General features: G+C 52.9%; 1 protein-coding gene across 3 annotated transcripts in view; it reads left to right on the top strand.

Annotated features, from left to right (window-relative positions):
- SLC9A8 (solute carrier family 9 member A8) overlaps positions 1-13,368 on the top strand; it is a 69,120-nt gene extending 55,752 nt beyond the window's left edge. For 2 of the 3 annotated variants that reach the window (XM_081257328.1, XM_081257327.1), the window contains exons 12-16: positions 1,004-1,086; positions 4,099-4,210; positions 7,262-7,482; positions 9,577-9,723; positions 11,043-13,368. In XM_081257328.1, the coding sequence (XP_081113454.1) occupies positions 1,004-1,086; positions 4,099-4,210; positions 7,262-7,482; positions 9,577-9,723; positions 11,043-11,150 (671 nt within the window). In that variant the 3' untranslated portion in view covers positions 11,151-13,368. The remainder of the gene's footprint in view (positions 1-1,003; positions 1,087-4,098; positions 4,211-7,261; positions 7,483-9,576; positions 9,724-11,042) is intronic. The other variant, XM_081257329.1, reaches the window with a different exon arrangement.
- The last annotated feature ends 1,777 nt before the right edge of the window (positions 13,369-15,145 follow it).

Below are 15,145 nucleotides of genomic sequence, written 5' to 3'. Positions count from 1 at the left end.
AATATCAGAAATAGAAACAGTCTACATATCCATCAAGGATTCATTAAATTAACCATGATGTATCCACATAATAGTATTCATGCTGCCAGGGAAAAGCATTACATAGATCTGAATGTGTTCTAAATAAGCTGATTTCAAAAGATGACAAAAATATTTGATAAGAAAAACATTCAAGGAGGAGAAGGGTAAGTATACTGCCCAGCTTGTGGACTTGTTCTAAAAGGATACACATTTGAAGAAAAAAAACATTGCTGAAATGTTTTAAAACAGCCTTGATGTTTTATGATGCTCAACTTTTAAAATAGTGTCTTTGTCTCCCTGGCTCTACGTTTATTCTGGAGGATGTCACAGTCTAAGCGGGGAGCCTAGTGCTAGGAATTTCTAAGGTGCTTTTTCTTAGGATACACAAATGACTGCTTGTACAGCAAGAGTAAATGTCAGACTCTCTTTGACTTGTGGAGTGGAGCCAAGAGTTGAAATGTATTTCTTCCTGCAAATCCTGCAGGGTGTAAGCCTTCTTCTAAACTTTGTGGCAACATTAAATATGTGAAGTCAGTCATTTGGCTTTGTCCCCTCTGGCAGGGAAGTTAACAAAGGGCCCTTTCACACTAGTCACATGGCGTCTGCAGTCATTTGCTCTGAATTTTTGCCACTTTCCTGCAGTTGGGATCCTTGCTAATCACAGTGTTCGGCAAATGGACAGATTCATATATTTATCATCGTCCCCGGGTGGGAGAGTATTTATTTGCATGGGTCCTTGACAGCTGGCTTATTAAATTAGGAGATTCTGAATAGCAAGCACTTGTTGCTTATGTGATAGAAAAGAATGAGAGAATCAAAGGGACAAGTTTGCCAAGGTACTGGTCGCAGGATTTTCCAGAAAATAAGCAAAGTGGTATACTGGATTCTGATTAACTTCTGAATGTTTGCTTGCATGACAATCCCGTGCTGTATTGGAAGAAAATAGTTGAGGCTGAATAATCCATTCTTTGGTTTGTTTCAGAAACATGTGTGTTTGCATTTCTTGGCCTGTCCATTTTTAGTTTCCCTCACAAGTTTGAAATTTCCTTTGTCATCTGGTGCATAGTAAGTATTTTCCTTGTTTTTTATTTAACTACTTATTTGTAGATCGATAACCACATATTCTGCATTCATTTATGTAACTGTTAACTGGTCAAAGTCAACAGCTACATAGACAGCCTTCTGTTTGAAGTTTCTTTTTGTTAAAAATTCATGAACATACAATAAATGGGAAGGGATGGAATTAAGTAAATAAATATCCCTAGAAAAGAATTTTTGCTTGGTTTTAATTTTAATTGGCCTTGAATTGTTATAGGCTTCTTTAAAAATTACCATTTTTTTCAGGACTTCCCTGGCAGTCCAGTGGTTAAGACTTCCGAGCTTCCACTGCAGGGGGCACAGGTTTGATCCCTGGTCAGCAGGGAACTAAGATCCTGCAGGCTGCATGGCACAGCCATAAAAAAAAAAAAAAAGAAAAAAAATTTACCAGTTTTTAACGTTAGGTAGCAAAAGCAGATTTCAGAATTGAATGTGTAATTGATCATAACCATGTAAAAACAGCATGCATAGAAAAAAGAAAATATGTAAGAAAATGCAGCCAAATGTTCACAGTGGTTGTAGAACTGGGGATGATTTCTTTTTCTTTTCTACTTTTTCTGGATGATTATAATGAATATACCTAATTCTTGCTGTGGTTTCCTTCAAATGTGTCCATTTATAAGCATGACCTTGGACACTTGTTCAAGGTAAAGATTACGAGGCCCTTACCTCCTTTGGAGATTCATCTGGAGGAATCATCCCAGGTGATTCTTATTGAGAAGATTTGGGAAACAGTGTTGTAACTGGACGAGAGAGGGGTGGTGGCAGTAGGAGACAAGTTAAAATGTACCTTTAGAAAAGGAAAATAGAAGTTTAATCATTTGCATTCAAATCAGATCTTGGGAATGGAATGGGAGAAAAATAAATGTTTAAGCATTTAAAAGAAAGGTCCAACTCCCGCAGGCATATCTGATCAAAGTGACGGGAATGGCTAACACTTGGGCATTAGCCTGGTGTTCCCAGGTCCCTCGTCCGTGTCCCTCCTGTGTCTCTGTCCCGTCAGTGTGAACTCATCCCCCATAGGTCCTCCTGCTGATCTATACTCCTGTCCCTAATTTGATCTGTTTGTTGTCTTTTTAGATCCTCTATTAATTTAAGGCACTTACAAAGCACACCTTGTTGAGTTACCATAATTCATCTTAACTTTTATTACCAGCTCCACTTAACAAAACACAGCTATTGAAAGGCAGGCTGTTTCTTTTAAATCACTGTCACCTACCATGTGCAAACCAGTGAGGCCTACCTACTTGGCATATGGGGAACCTGAGGCAGAGAAGATAAGGGACCCTAAAGAAAAAGATGTCTCTCCTTGCAGTCTGGATGCTTCTACCTTAGTCGGCACAAACTCATTGCTTTTGTCACTGTTATGTGTCCTCCAAACTCAGGTTTTAGGACAAGAAAACAGCAGCAAAAGTCTTTTATAGAAAGTATAGTAGCCTTTAGTGTGGTCACTGGGTGAGAGGGGCCACATTTGGTCAACCCTGAAACACACATGTGGGAATGGAGGATTAGATTTCAGTGGGTGAAACGGGAGTGGCGATCTCAGCCATGAGCTGGGAGGGAAAGAAAAATGAGGCGATGCCTGGGGTGGTGACTCAGTTTCCCCTGAGCAGCTGGTCAGTCCGGCCCTGGCACTCCTAGAGACGGCCTGTGCCACTCAGATGGATTACCTTAGACTCACTCAGTGGTCAAGGGCATGGGCTCTGGGGACCGAGCCAGGTCTGGGACTTGGCTCCACCGCTTCCTGCCTGGGTCAGCTTGGACCTGTTACTTAATACTTAACCTCTCACTGTCTCAGTTTACTTGTCTCTAAAATAGAGACAGTAATACCTATCTCGTAAGACCTTTGGAAGGATGTAAATTGAACAAGATAATGCATATAAAATGATTAGAGCATTGTCTGGCATATAAATGTTAGATGATTGTGGGTAATTATTAACTTGACCTTCCAAGGCACAACAGTCCAAAGCACACTCAATTCATGCTGGTTAAAAGAATAAACTTAGAGCCTTAGAATGTATATATATATATATATATATATATATATATATATATATATATATATTATTCTGTTCAAGTTAGTTATGGTGAGAACCAAGATGAAGAAAATGGGAGTAAATTAATAAGTAGCTCTAAGAAGCCACTTAGATAAGATTTAGACTTTACATAAAGCTATATTTTGTTAAAATCGATATGCCTTGGGAGATGGCTAGGAACCAAAAGCCATGGCAAGCAACTGGCTAGACAGGTTGTATGTGACCTCCTGTTAGAAGCCCCCTGTGCATTCCTCTTGCTCAGGGAGCAGCATCTACGGACATAGGTAGGCGCTTTTCAGTCTTCACTCCTTTCCCCAAGGAGTGGGGCCCCCATGGGAGAGGCAGGAATACCTTGTCTGTTCCTCCAGAGCTAGCCCATTGGGAATGATGAGTGCAGGCCCATCCCACAGTGGAGCACATTTGGAGGAGCCAGATTACCCTTAAATTAATCTCTGGGTACTTCAGCACGGCCTCTTGGCATTACTAAAGCTGTCATTGGTACCTTGTTAGTCCTCTCTTTCTGACAATGGAAACGTAACATACAAAGCTTTAATCCTGGGCTTCCCTGGTGGCGCAGTGGTTGAGAGTCCGCCTGCCGATGCAGGGGACACGGGCTCGTGCCCCGGTCCGGGAAGATCCCACATGCCGTGGAGCAGCTAGGCCAGGCCCGTGAGCCATGGCCGCTGAGCCTGCGCATCCGGAGCCTGTGCTCCACAACGGGAGAGGCCCGCGTACTGCAAAAAAAAAAAGCTTTAATCCTTTCCTAGACACATAGAAACTGGCATCTCCTGGGTCTCTGCCTAGCACTGAGTTCATGTCTTTGATGACAAGGGGATGCTGCCTTTATAATGGGTGTGTTACCAGGTCTGTGTTAGCCTCAACAAGCTTCAACTTGAAGAACCAGAGGTTTCCACGTTAAGACTTAGTTTGTTGCTGTTAACAGGTGCTTGTGCTGTTTGGCAGAGCGGTGAACATTTTCCCTCTCTCCTACCTCCTGAATTTCTTCCGTGATCATAAAATCACACCAAAGATGATGTTCATCATGTGGTTCAGCGGTAAGCGCAACCTTGAATGAACGGTGGAGGGAAGGTGTGTGTGATAAAGGCACAGGCGCTGCGGAGAATGCACTGCCTGTCCCCGGAGCCCTTGCAAAACGAGCGTGCCTCATCAGCCCCACGTTGCACGTGCTCCCACGTAAGGGCGCCTGCTGTAACACAGGCCCTGAGCGAGGCCCTTCGCAGGCGGTACCCCTCCCCACAGCGCAGGAAGCGGGTGGTGTGTGTCCGCTCTACAGATGAGGAAGCTCAGGCTCAAGGGTAAAGGACTTGCTGGGGACGAGGGGCCCCAGGAGGCAGAGCCAGGATTTGCCCTCCTTCCCTCCACTCTTTCCCGGACAGACGGCGTAGCCCGGGGCAAGGTGTGCACGGCGCCCCTCCCGCCTGAGCGCTTTCTAGGCTGGAGTAACAAGGGGCTCAGAATAAAAAGGTTAAAGTTTAAACTTTTTTATACTACAGGTTAGATTTGGATTTTTTTTTTCATTCAGTTACTAAGTTCTGATAGTTTAGTTGACCATTTCAGTTGCTGTTCAATCCCATATTCCTCTACTTTTTAAAGGATGGAAATGATTTCATAAATCTTTGACTCCTAAAGAACCGGACCCGTAGACATCTTTAAATTTACTTAGGAGCAATACATCCAGTTCTTTGTGCTTTCTTGTTTAAATATTATAATTAAAATATTTCTGTGTGGGTCAGGGTATAGCAACATGCTCTGTAAGCTGTTTTCTGTCCAACAGCATATCTGTAAATTTCTCGCAGATTTCTCTTCCTTTTCAAAAGACCTTGTTTAAAATATATACATAGGTGTGTGTGTGGCAGATCTAGGTAGGTAGGTGTGTATATATGTGTGTACAGTGAGAGAAACTTTTTTTCTTAATCTTTTTTGCCAGTGAGGGAAAAAAATCGTAAAGTAGTTGATCCAAGGTCTTGAAAATCTGAAAGAAAATCTAAGAAATGTATCAGACATTTTACAAAGTATGTGAGCTCTTTGGGGTTGGGGGTGTGGCGGGAGACCTCTACAGGGAAGCGGGTGGTGGTTTTAAACAGGGAGGGCTCTTGGTTCCGGGTGTCCTCAGGCTCTCCAGGCCTCTCTCCATCGATTCCCTCCCTCTCTCCTGGATCCTCACCCTGTCTCACTGGCTCCTCCATCATTCAACAGTTGAAGATTCTCCTTTTCCCCGCAAAAAAACAACTTCAGCCAAAACCCCTGCTCCTCATCCCCTCCAGCTGCTTCCCCATCTCTTCCTATCGTGGCCAGACCTCTTGAGCGAGCTTTTCTTGCCCATTTTCTCCACTTCCTCCCCTCCTGTCCTAGGGCTGGACTTGGCCTCGCCCAGGTCACCAGCAGCATCCCCAGCCTCCCCTGGTGGGCACCGGTGAGCCCTCATCCCACCCGCCTCCTCGGCTTGGGGCTCCTTCCTCCCACCGACCTGCCCCCTGACTGGGAGGATACCCTCTTCTCCTCTTCCCTTGGCCTCCAGGCCACGCTCTGGTTCCCCTCCTTTCCCTTGGGATCTCCTCAGGCTCCTGTCCAGGTCCCCATCTGCCTTTACCGGCACCTCAGTAAATATTGGCTTCCTCAGGAGTCAGCCTCAGACCTGCTTCATCTCCTGCGCTCTCACAAGCTCACCTGTCCTGTGGCCTCAACTTCCATCTGGTTCCCACCCTCCCAAAGCTGTTTCCTCTGACCGGGCCTTGCCTCTGGGATCCAGACTCCAGTGTCTGAACCCTCCTTGGATGTTGTGGAGCTCTTGCGATCTCATTGTCTAGGACGGAACTTACCTTCCTGCCCAACCTGCTTGTTTGCCAGCATCCCCGCTTCCTTCCACAGGAGACAGTAACATGTGGCTCCCTCTTACGAAGTGTTTCCTGTGTGCACGTGCTGTTCTGTGCCAAGGCATTTCATCCTCGGGCCACCGTCATGGCAGGCCCTGTGTCTAGTTCCTCGTGCCAGCCTGGGAGGCCCCAGGGAAAGCAGGGGGCCAGGGGGTGGACCCAGGAGCCAGACTCCTGATCCCGTGCCCAGACCATCGCGCAGCAAGCCTCCTAGGACCCGGGCATCCTCCAGGCCCTTCCCTTCCCTGGTCACCCCACCTTCCCCTCGCTGCTGTGACCTGTTGCTTCTGCTCCCCGTGTCTCTTTTAATTCCACCCCCTTCCCTCTGCCCCGCTGTGTCCCCATATAGGGTCTGGGCTGCAGCAGCCAGCCCCCCATCACGCTGTGATGCGCCGGCCTCCACGTCTGGGTCAGATCCTGTCACTGTGTGCTCGGCCCGCCCTCCCTTCTCCTTCAGGCCCTCACCCTCACACGACTCCTCGTTTGATGGCTCTCCTCCCTGCTGCTCTGGGAGCTCCTGTCCCCCCTGTATGGCACCAGGCAAGCCCGGAAGTTTTTTAGAGAGAACGTGCCATTTCCCAGCTCAGTCCATACCCCTCAGTCCAGCCAGCAGCCTCCCAGGGAACCAGAACAGGAAGTAAGGGAGAGGCCATGATGCAGTCCCCTGAGCCGCTGGCCACCGCGGGGGTGGCATCTCCACTACAATGGGCGTTGGGCAAAAGGCATTCTGTGCCGTTGCCAGTAAAGCGTGTGGCCCTGGGAGGACACCTCATTCTCAGTCTCGGTGCCTCATCTGTGCGCTGTGAGAATAACAGGACCAGCTCTACAGGGCTTCCTGTGACAATCAGATGAGGTTGTGCCCGCGGAGCACGTAGCACAGGGAGGGCTGGTCTGCACCAGCTGTCGTGTTTCTAAAACATAAGTGCTGGGCTTGATAAATCCTGAACATGCACACGCCCGGCGCTTCACAGCCCGGACAGGTCACCTCACCGGCTCCGCTCTGCCGCCCTGAGAAGTGGGAGCGGAGGTGAGCCTCCGTTCCTTGCGCCTGCTTCTCTCACACCCCAGAGCCTCACAGGCTGAGCTCGCACTCTCCAGTGGGTGCGTTAGAATGTCGAGCGGCCGTGGTGCCGGGCTGGGCCCAGATCCCCCGAGAACCGCTGCCCCCTCCTGCCTGCCCCCGTGCCTCTTACCCCCTTCACTGTCGCCCAGGCCTGCGGGGGGCCATCCCCTACGCCCTGAGCCTGCACCTGGACCTGGAGCCCATGGAGAAGCGGCAGCTCATCGGCACCACCACCATCAGCATCGTGCTCTTCACCATCCTGCTGCTGGGCGGCAGCACCATGCCCCTCATCCGCCTCGCGGACATCGAGGACGCCAGGGCGCGCCGCAGGAACAAGAAGGACGTCAACCTCAGCAAGACCGAGAAGATGGTGAGTGCCGGCCGGCCGGGCGGGGGCAGAGGGTGCGTCCCCACTCGCCGCCAGAAGATGGGGAAACGAGACACGACCTGAGGATGATCCGTCCCTGGGCACGCACGCATAGGCGCACGGCACATGCACACACGCACGCACCAGCTTCCCAGAGTGACAAGGAGGTTGGACTCAGGGTCTGAAGCGTGGCTCTTTGGGGTGGGTTGTCTGCCGGCCTCGTGAAGCCACGGAGGCAGTGGCGTGGGAACGTGGACCCCTAGCAGACGCTTCCAGGAACGCTCCTGCCCTGCCAGTAACCACACCACCCCATCAGGCCGGGGCTGGAAGGAGGGTTTCAAAATCACAAAATGACAAAATCATATCATTCCCTAGCATCTACTAAAAAGCCTCCTGTTGGGGCTGGAGAAGGGGAAAGTGCTCACAGAGGCTTGGAGAGTCACGGGAGAGGGCCCTCCACTGAGGACAGGCAAGGGCATGATTTGGGGGTGGAGGTGCCCAGGGCCAGCTGCAGCGAGCCCAAGGCCCCCGGACCCCTGCCCACCTCTGCCTCCTCCAAGCCACCACCCCTCCTCCCCTGAGTCACAGTGACTGTGCCTTTCCTGCCCTGTGCTCCCTCGGGCCCTGGCTGCGGAGCCCTGGCCTCGGTCCTGCCTACCTGCACCACCCCCTGCTCCACGCACATGCTTTTGCAGAAATGCATCTTTTTCTAGTTCCCTTGTTCAAGGCCATCAGTAACTTTACTCAGCCCTGGAAGGCACAGAAATCCTCAACCAGAGGTGGGGAAAGGGGATGTGGCCCACCTCTGACTCTGGAAAGTCCAGTCTGGGTGGATCTTGGCCTCCAGTCCCTGCCTGCGGCCTCTCCAGCCAGAGTTGTGCTGCTGGGAGAACCTTCAGATGACGTCAGACAGGGCTGGCTCACAGAACTTTCCTCACTCTCCGTAGCCCTTCTCCCCCCACCCCCATCCACCAGCCTTCTTGTCTGTTTTTAACCAAAGCTCAAGTATAGGTTCTCAAAGCTTTTAGTGGGTGTCAGGATTGGTGGAGGGCTCCAGGGTCTTACAGGTCTAGGGTGGGCGCCCAAAGAATTTGCATTTCTGGTGAGTTGCCGAGAGGTGCAGCCACACTTGGCCAAGCACAGCTCTGGTAGAACCAGGATGTGTGCTCGGGGGGAGCAGCTGCTGTTTAGGCCATGTTTTCTGTGGTGCCTGTGTTCTCCTTGGACTGTCCCTGATAACCTGCAGGAAGCAGATGGTCTCATGATCCCCATTTTGCAGATGAGAGCACTGACACAGAGACCAAATTACACAGCTGTGGTCACACAGACTCTTAACCACCCCACTTTCCATCACTGGTCGTCAAGGTGGGGTTCCTGGACCAGCAGCATCGGTGGGCGCTTGTTAGAAATGCACATTCTTGGGCCCCCTCCCAGACCTGCTAAATCAGGAACTGCAGGTGGGCCTAGTGGGCCCAGCATTTTGTGGCTCCCCAAGCTCCGGGTGGTTCCGATGCCGGCCGGAGTTTGAGAAGCACTGCTCCACGGCAGGGAAATGTCCTCCCTGCCCCTCCCTCTCTCCCACCTCCTACACCCGGGGTACACCTGCGCTTGGGGGCGACGGTGCAAAACTGCCTGTGGTCGCCCCTGCAGAGGGTGGGTGGTCCTTCCCTCTCTCCCTCTCCCTCTCCACATCCCTCCCTGCTGCATCCACATGACCAGCAAATGTACCCAGAGTGGGCCTCTGCAGGCAAAAAACGACAAAAGCCGCCTCCCTCGTTCAGTTCACTGGTGAAGAGACAGCCTAGAAGAGCTCCCAGTCCTGGCCGCACAGACAGCCACGTGGAGAGTTTACAGTAGACCAAGCCCCAGCCCTGAGCTTCCACCTTCTTCACAATTCTGATTTTCCTGGATGTCCATCGTTTTCTTACACACCTTCCCGCCTCCCTAAGGCTCCCAGGAGGCCTCTTGCTGCCACCGTTAGGGTTGGGGACCCGGGGGCCGGGGTGAAGAGCTGCGAGGAGGTAGGCTGGGTGGTGTGCGGGCTTCCAGGCAGGTGTCAGCTGACGAGCCTTCGGCTGCCTTCCCCACCCGCCGCAGGGCAACACCATCGAGTCGGAGCACTTGTCGGAGCTCACGGAGGAGGAGTACGAAGCCCACTACGTGAGGCGTCAGGACCTCAAAGGCTTCCTGTGGCTGGACGCCAAGTACCTGAACCCCTTCTTCACGCGGCGGCTGACCCAGGAGGTGGGACGCAGGCCAGGGGTCCCTTGCCTTCCTCCCTCAGGGCCTGCAGTGGCCAAGAGCGGGGTGGGCAGGGAAGACCTACGTGCCGGGTTGGGTGGGGGCCTCTCCCCACTCAGCGTTCTCTCCTTCCCAGCCTCGCGGGCTGGATATGCTTGCGGCACTCTGCATCTGCTGTTTTTGCTTCGCTGCCATATTTAATGCTGGTTTGTTTATTTATTTATTTAATTCATTTATCTTTGGCTGCGTTGGGTCTTCGTTGCTGCGCGTGGGCTTCCTCTAGTTGCGGCTAGCCGGGGCTACTCTGCGTTGCAGTGTGCGGGCTTCTTATTGTCATGGTTCCTCTTGTTGTGGAGCATGGGCTCTAGGCGCATGGGCTTCAGTAGTTGTGACACGTGGGCTCACTAGTTGTGGCTCGCGGGCTCTAGAGCAGGCTCAGTAGTTGTGGCACATGGGCTTAGTTCCTCTGTGGCATGTAGGATCTTCCCGGACCAGGGCTCAAACCGTGTCCCCTGCATTGACAGGCGGATTCTTAACCACTGCGACACCAGGGAAGTCTCTAGTGCTAGTTTAATAATAGACTTGTTAACCCAGTTTGGTTTTCCTGGATGATTGACTTGGGACATTGATCGGCTACTGAATCTGAGCTGAGGAATTTCAGACCTGCCAGGGCCTCGGACAGTGGCCCAAGGCTCAGGGCTCTCGCTCCATCCCTCCAGGCACCACTGGCCTGACAGTGAGTGACACACTCAGGGACCAGCTTGGGCCTGCTTTGCTGAAACCGTCATCCTGTACCGTGCAGGGGAGGGGAGGGGTTCTCCTGGCTGCTGCCCCGCTTTGGTTCTGAGCCCCGTTTTCCCTCCCTCAGCAGTCAGGATCGCTGTCAGCACGTGAGTTCTTACTGTGAGCCTGGCACTGCACCAGACGTTTTTCATGATTGCTTCGTTTCATTCTCCCAGCAACCCATGCAGTAGATGCAGCGGGTTGTCTCACTTGATAGCCAGGGAGACTGAGGCCCAGAGAGGTGAAGTAAGCCCCCGAGGTCACACAGCCAGTACGTGGCAAAGCTGGAAGCAGAGCCCAAGTGTGTCTGATTCCAGAGGCCAGGTTTTTTAACATCATGCCATCCTGCCTCCTACTCCTGTTCCAGGGTGACACCTCCCGTTATCTCCTCCCCCACAGAGAATGATCCCAGCTTGAGGTTAGTCAGTTAACACTTTGAAATTGCTGTGGCCGTGCCCCCTGCCTCCCATCTCCTCCCTTCCTCAACCCTGACCCTGAGCCAGACCGCTGACAAGGGCTTGCTGTGTCTCCCGCCCCAGGACCTCCACCACGGGCGCATCCAGATGAAAACCCTCACCAACAAGTGGTACGAAGAGGTGCGCCAAGGCCCCTCCGGCTCCGAGGACGACGAGCAGGAGCTGCTGTGACCGAGCGGGACGCGTGGCTTCCGGGCAGCCGGGGCCGCAGCACTGCCATCCAGCCTCCCCGCGGCTCCCAGGACGGCCACCCAGCAAGGGCCCCCGAGGCGTGTGCATTTGGCAGTTCTTTGGGGCGGGTGGAAGTAGGGTGACGCACAGGCCGCTGTCGTCTTAGCCCAGGACCTCCCGGGCCTTTGGAGCCAGCCAGCTGCCCGGAAGCCCCTCTCCCCGCTCCTCGCTGGGCCGGGCCTCTGCCCTCAGGATGGCTTCCCAGCCCGCGGATTGGAGGGGACCACCTTTGTAGGTAAATGTTTCCTTCTGCTTCTGTAGCCGGGGAATAGTCATCTGTCACGCCGAGGTGCCTGAGAGGAGAAATCCCGCCATGGACCCACCGTGCAGGGCGTCCCGGGAGCGTGGTGCGCCGTTGCCGCCATCCCTGGCCACTGCCTTCGTTACAGGGGCCCTTCCCTGGACCGGTGTCGTAGCAGCAGGGCGAGGGGCCGGCCAGCGGCAGGCTCAGGCACCTTGGACACCTCACACTCCGCTTCGTGACGTCGCTTGCACTCCCCGAGAAGGAGAAACGGAGTGACCTTTTTCTCTTTACCTCTGATAGGCGCCTCGCAGGCTGTCTCCCTGGGCAGCAGGCAGCTACTGCCGTTCTCTGGGAATACTGTGAAGGTTTACACTGGAACCGAGCCCGAGGGCACAGGCACCTCTCTAGAGCCCCATTGGAAGCCGTATCCCTGGGTTTTTGGGGGGTGAGCGACCCTATTCTGTGGGGTCCGAGGAAAGTCTTCAGGGTTTATGCTGGCCAGCAGCTGCTGTCTTTGAATTCAGTTTAAATTCGTGCACTTTTACAAAGTGGTGAGAGCCTAGCAGTCCCTTCCCTGACCTCGATTCCTGACTCAGGGGTCCTTGTTTGTTCAGAGGCCCCTTTTCCTGGGCTCCGCCCACCGTTTACCTGCTGCACCTTCACTGCTCATCAGCATCTTTTTTTCCCCTCCCGGTTCTCTACCATCTTGGGTCCCATTTGTCCCCGTGCTCCTCCTCTGCCACCCCTCCCCAGGACTCCAGTGGCCGGCAGCCAGCTGCATCTGAGTCTCACCTGCAATCCCTGAGCAGCCACTGCTACCTCAGGACTCGCTCACAGAGTGCTTGCACGTGCGCACACACACACACACCACACACACACACACCTGCCCCAGCCACGCGCACACACACACACACCACACACACACCCCTGCCCCGGCCACACACGCACACACACCACACACACACACACACATGCCCCGGCCACGCGCACACACACACACACACACCACACACACACACACCCCTGCCCCGGCCCCATGGTCCCGGGCCCCTGGGCCACCTCAAGGGGAGGAGCTGCCAATCATGTCCAGAGGACATGGAGCTTCTGACTTCCCCGCATCCACCGCCTTCACCAGCCCTTTAACAAGTCTTTACCTGCTTGCTTGTGCCCATCTACAGGCCTCTGGCAGTTTTCATATGTGGCTCAGGGTCTCAGCTGGAGCCTTGGGACTCAGCACCCTCTGGCATGGTTTAATTCATCTTGTGCATGTCATTGGTTCTGTTTCGGACACAGTGGGCCAGCATGGACCTTGGGCTGGCAGCAAATATGTTTCCATCTTCTCAGCCTCAGGCAGCGTGGCTCTGGATGTGAGTGAGGAAGGACTGACCTCGGGACCCTCCAGGACGCATGTACCCAGCCCATGAGGCCAGACCCCTGCCCTAACCCCTATCCTTGCCCCAGAAGTGTAAGCGTAAATCCAGTCGGGCAGGAGGGCACATGGCTTCCTTTTTATGCATGAAAAGTAAATTTGTACTTGATAGAGCAAAAATATGATCATTTCTTTTTGTAATCTCCCACCATAACCCCATAATTTGAGCCAAATAGGATTACTTTACTTGACCTAATATCCCCACTGGAAGATTAATGCCATGCATAATTCCAGTCTCAGTCATTTCCTATTTCTTTTTAGTGGAAAAGAGAAGAGGTCAAAGGGAGGGGACCTTTGTCCATAAGGGGAGGGGGCAGGGATCAGAGGCCAGATTGTTCTCTCATTCTCCAATTCATAAGTAACTGACTTTTCCCCCTGAAATTCAGAGTCTGATCTCCAAGGTGTAAGTTGCATTGTAAACTCAATAGCTTGCCGGAAAAAAATTTAGGGGGGCTGTGAGTTCTTAGATTAAATAATGAAAACAGGATCGTCTCAGTTCAGACTGCCCTTTGTCACCAGGTCCCACCTGTCCTCCCACTTTTAGCTGAGACCTGAGAGTGACAGTAAGTAGAGAAGCACGCGGGGGCAGGGCGAGGTCCCCAAGGCTTGGCTGTGTGGAGGTGTCTGGGGGAGAGTCTTGCCTGGCCTGGAGCAGCGCCAGCCTGGGCGTCCCGTGAGCTGCTCCTGCCCTCTGCTGGCCAAGTAGTGGCTTAGCAGCGTGGGAGGGCATTCCCCCGCCGAGGAGGGCGCCCCGTGTGCCTCAGCCATCTGTCTGTTCACCTTTGAACAGGCCAAAGCCCATCGAGAGATTTTTCTGGTGGACTTTTTTCAGATGTCTTTGCCTGAGAATCAAAAATTGCTGCTGTCTACCTTTAGCATTCCTAATAATTTTATTGTTGGGGGAATAAATGCCTAGAAGATTAAAAAAATCCAGCATAACTATAACTTCACACACGTTTTCTTCTAGGTCTAGGCCATGGGACAGGAGAAGTATAGCACAGAGAGAAGGTAATACTTTAGGAGGAGGTAAAGGCTGTAAGGTCAGTGCGTGCCTTTGGGGAAGCTGGTTGGCTAGCCAGTGAACTCTGAAGACATGCCGTCTTGGGGAGCTGGGGCGTCCTGTAGCACTAAGGCCCCACCCCAAGGCTCCCCCAGCAGCCGCTCCGCAGCAGGCCCTACAATTTTGGACTTGGAATACATCACGTGTTCTGCAGCCCTGTGGTTGTAGGACCTCTGGGAATAACCATGCTCAGAGGCTTGGAGTGTGAGGCCCCACAGGAAAAGAAGCTGGCTTTTCCTAGGTCCCCAGAGACCAAGTTCGGGCTGAGCCGGAACAGAGCCAGGCGGAAGGTGGCTCAGTTCCATCGTCTGGTGCTCACTCAGCCCAGGGGCAGACCCTCTCCCCCTGGCCAGCTGCCTCTTTTCACACACTGGGAATGCTGGCTGGGCCCCGGCTGACATGAGGCCAGGGGCCCAGAATGTTGGCAGCCCCTGAGTACCCCAAGTCAGCCTAGGGAGGCCCTGATTTGCCTGCAGACTCCTCTGTGCGCAGTGGAGTGTGGAAAGGCTGGTGAGTGGGGAGCCTTCTCCTTCAAGCCCTCGTCTAAGGTGGCCTTCCGGGGTCTCAGGTCCACACTCCCATGGGGGTCCACACACGTGGCAAAGTCCCCAGCAGGGAGGCCACAGCCAGAATCCCTCTTCTGCTTCAGTGGGGAGAGTGAGAGTGGGGCCGGGTGGTGACCGGCTTCTCCTCAGCCAAGTCCGGGCCATCGAAGGTACAGGAAGGTGTGGGCGTGGCTTAGGGTGGCTCTGGCCTTAGAACTGACCCCTGATTCTAGTGGGAGGAGGAATCTCTCAACAGCAATGATTGCCTGTCAGTTAGGACTTCAAATGCCAAAAAAAGAGGAAAGATCCTTTGCTCCTTCCCCATTCCCTCCAAAATGCAGGCATGTGATTCTCCTGCTGGGTGGTGGGTGGGTAGGAAATTATCTGAAACGTTCCTGTTAGAGCAGCCAGAATCATTAAGCAGTTGTTCTACCAGGAACCCGGTCTCCAAAGCCCCAGGCAATATGTTTTAAATGAAAACACCACAGTCAGAGTGACGGCTTCGGATAAGCAGCCACACTCCCTTCCACTTAGTCTCCTGTCATTTCTCACACAAATGGAGTTAGATGTTCAGGGACTTCCACCGTCATTGCCCATGTTACGAAAGAAGACTTTCTAATTTCCCCCACCCCGTTTCACCCTTTCTCACCCCAGCCG

The sequence above is a fragment of the Mesoplodon bidens genome (genome assembly GCF_964165515.1).
Source record: "Mesoplodon bidens genome assembly, chromosome: 15".
Lineage (NCBI taxonomy): Eukaryota > Metazoa > Chordata > Mammalia > Artiodactyla > Ziphiidae > Mesoplodon > Mesoplodon bidens.
The sequence above is the reverse complement of the archived record's forward strand: the minus strand, read 5'-3'. Positions and strand labels throughout refer to the sequence as shown.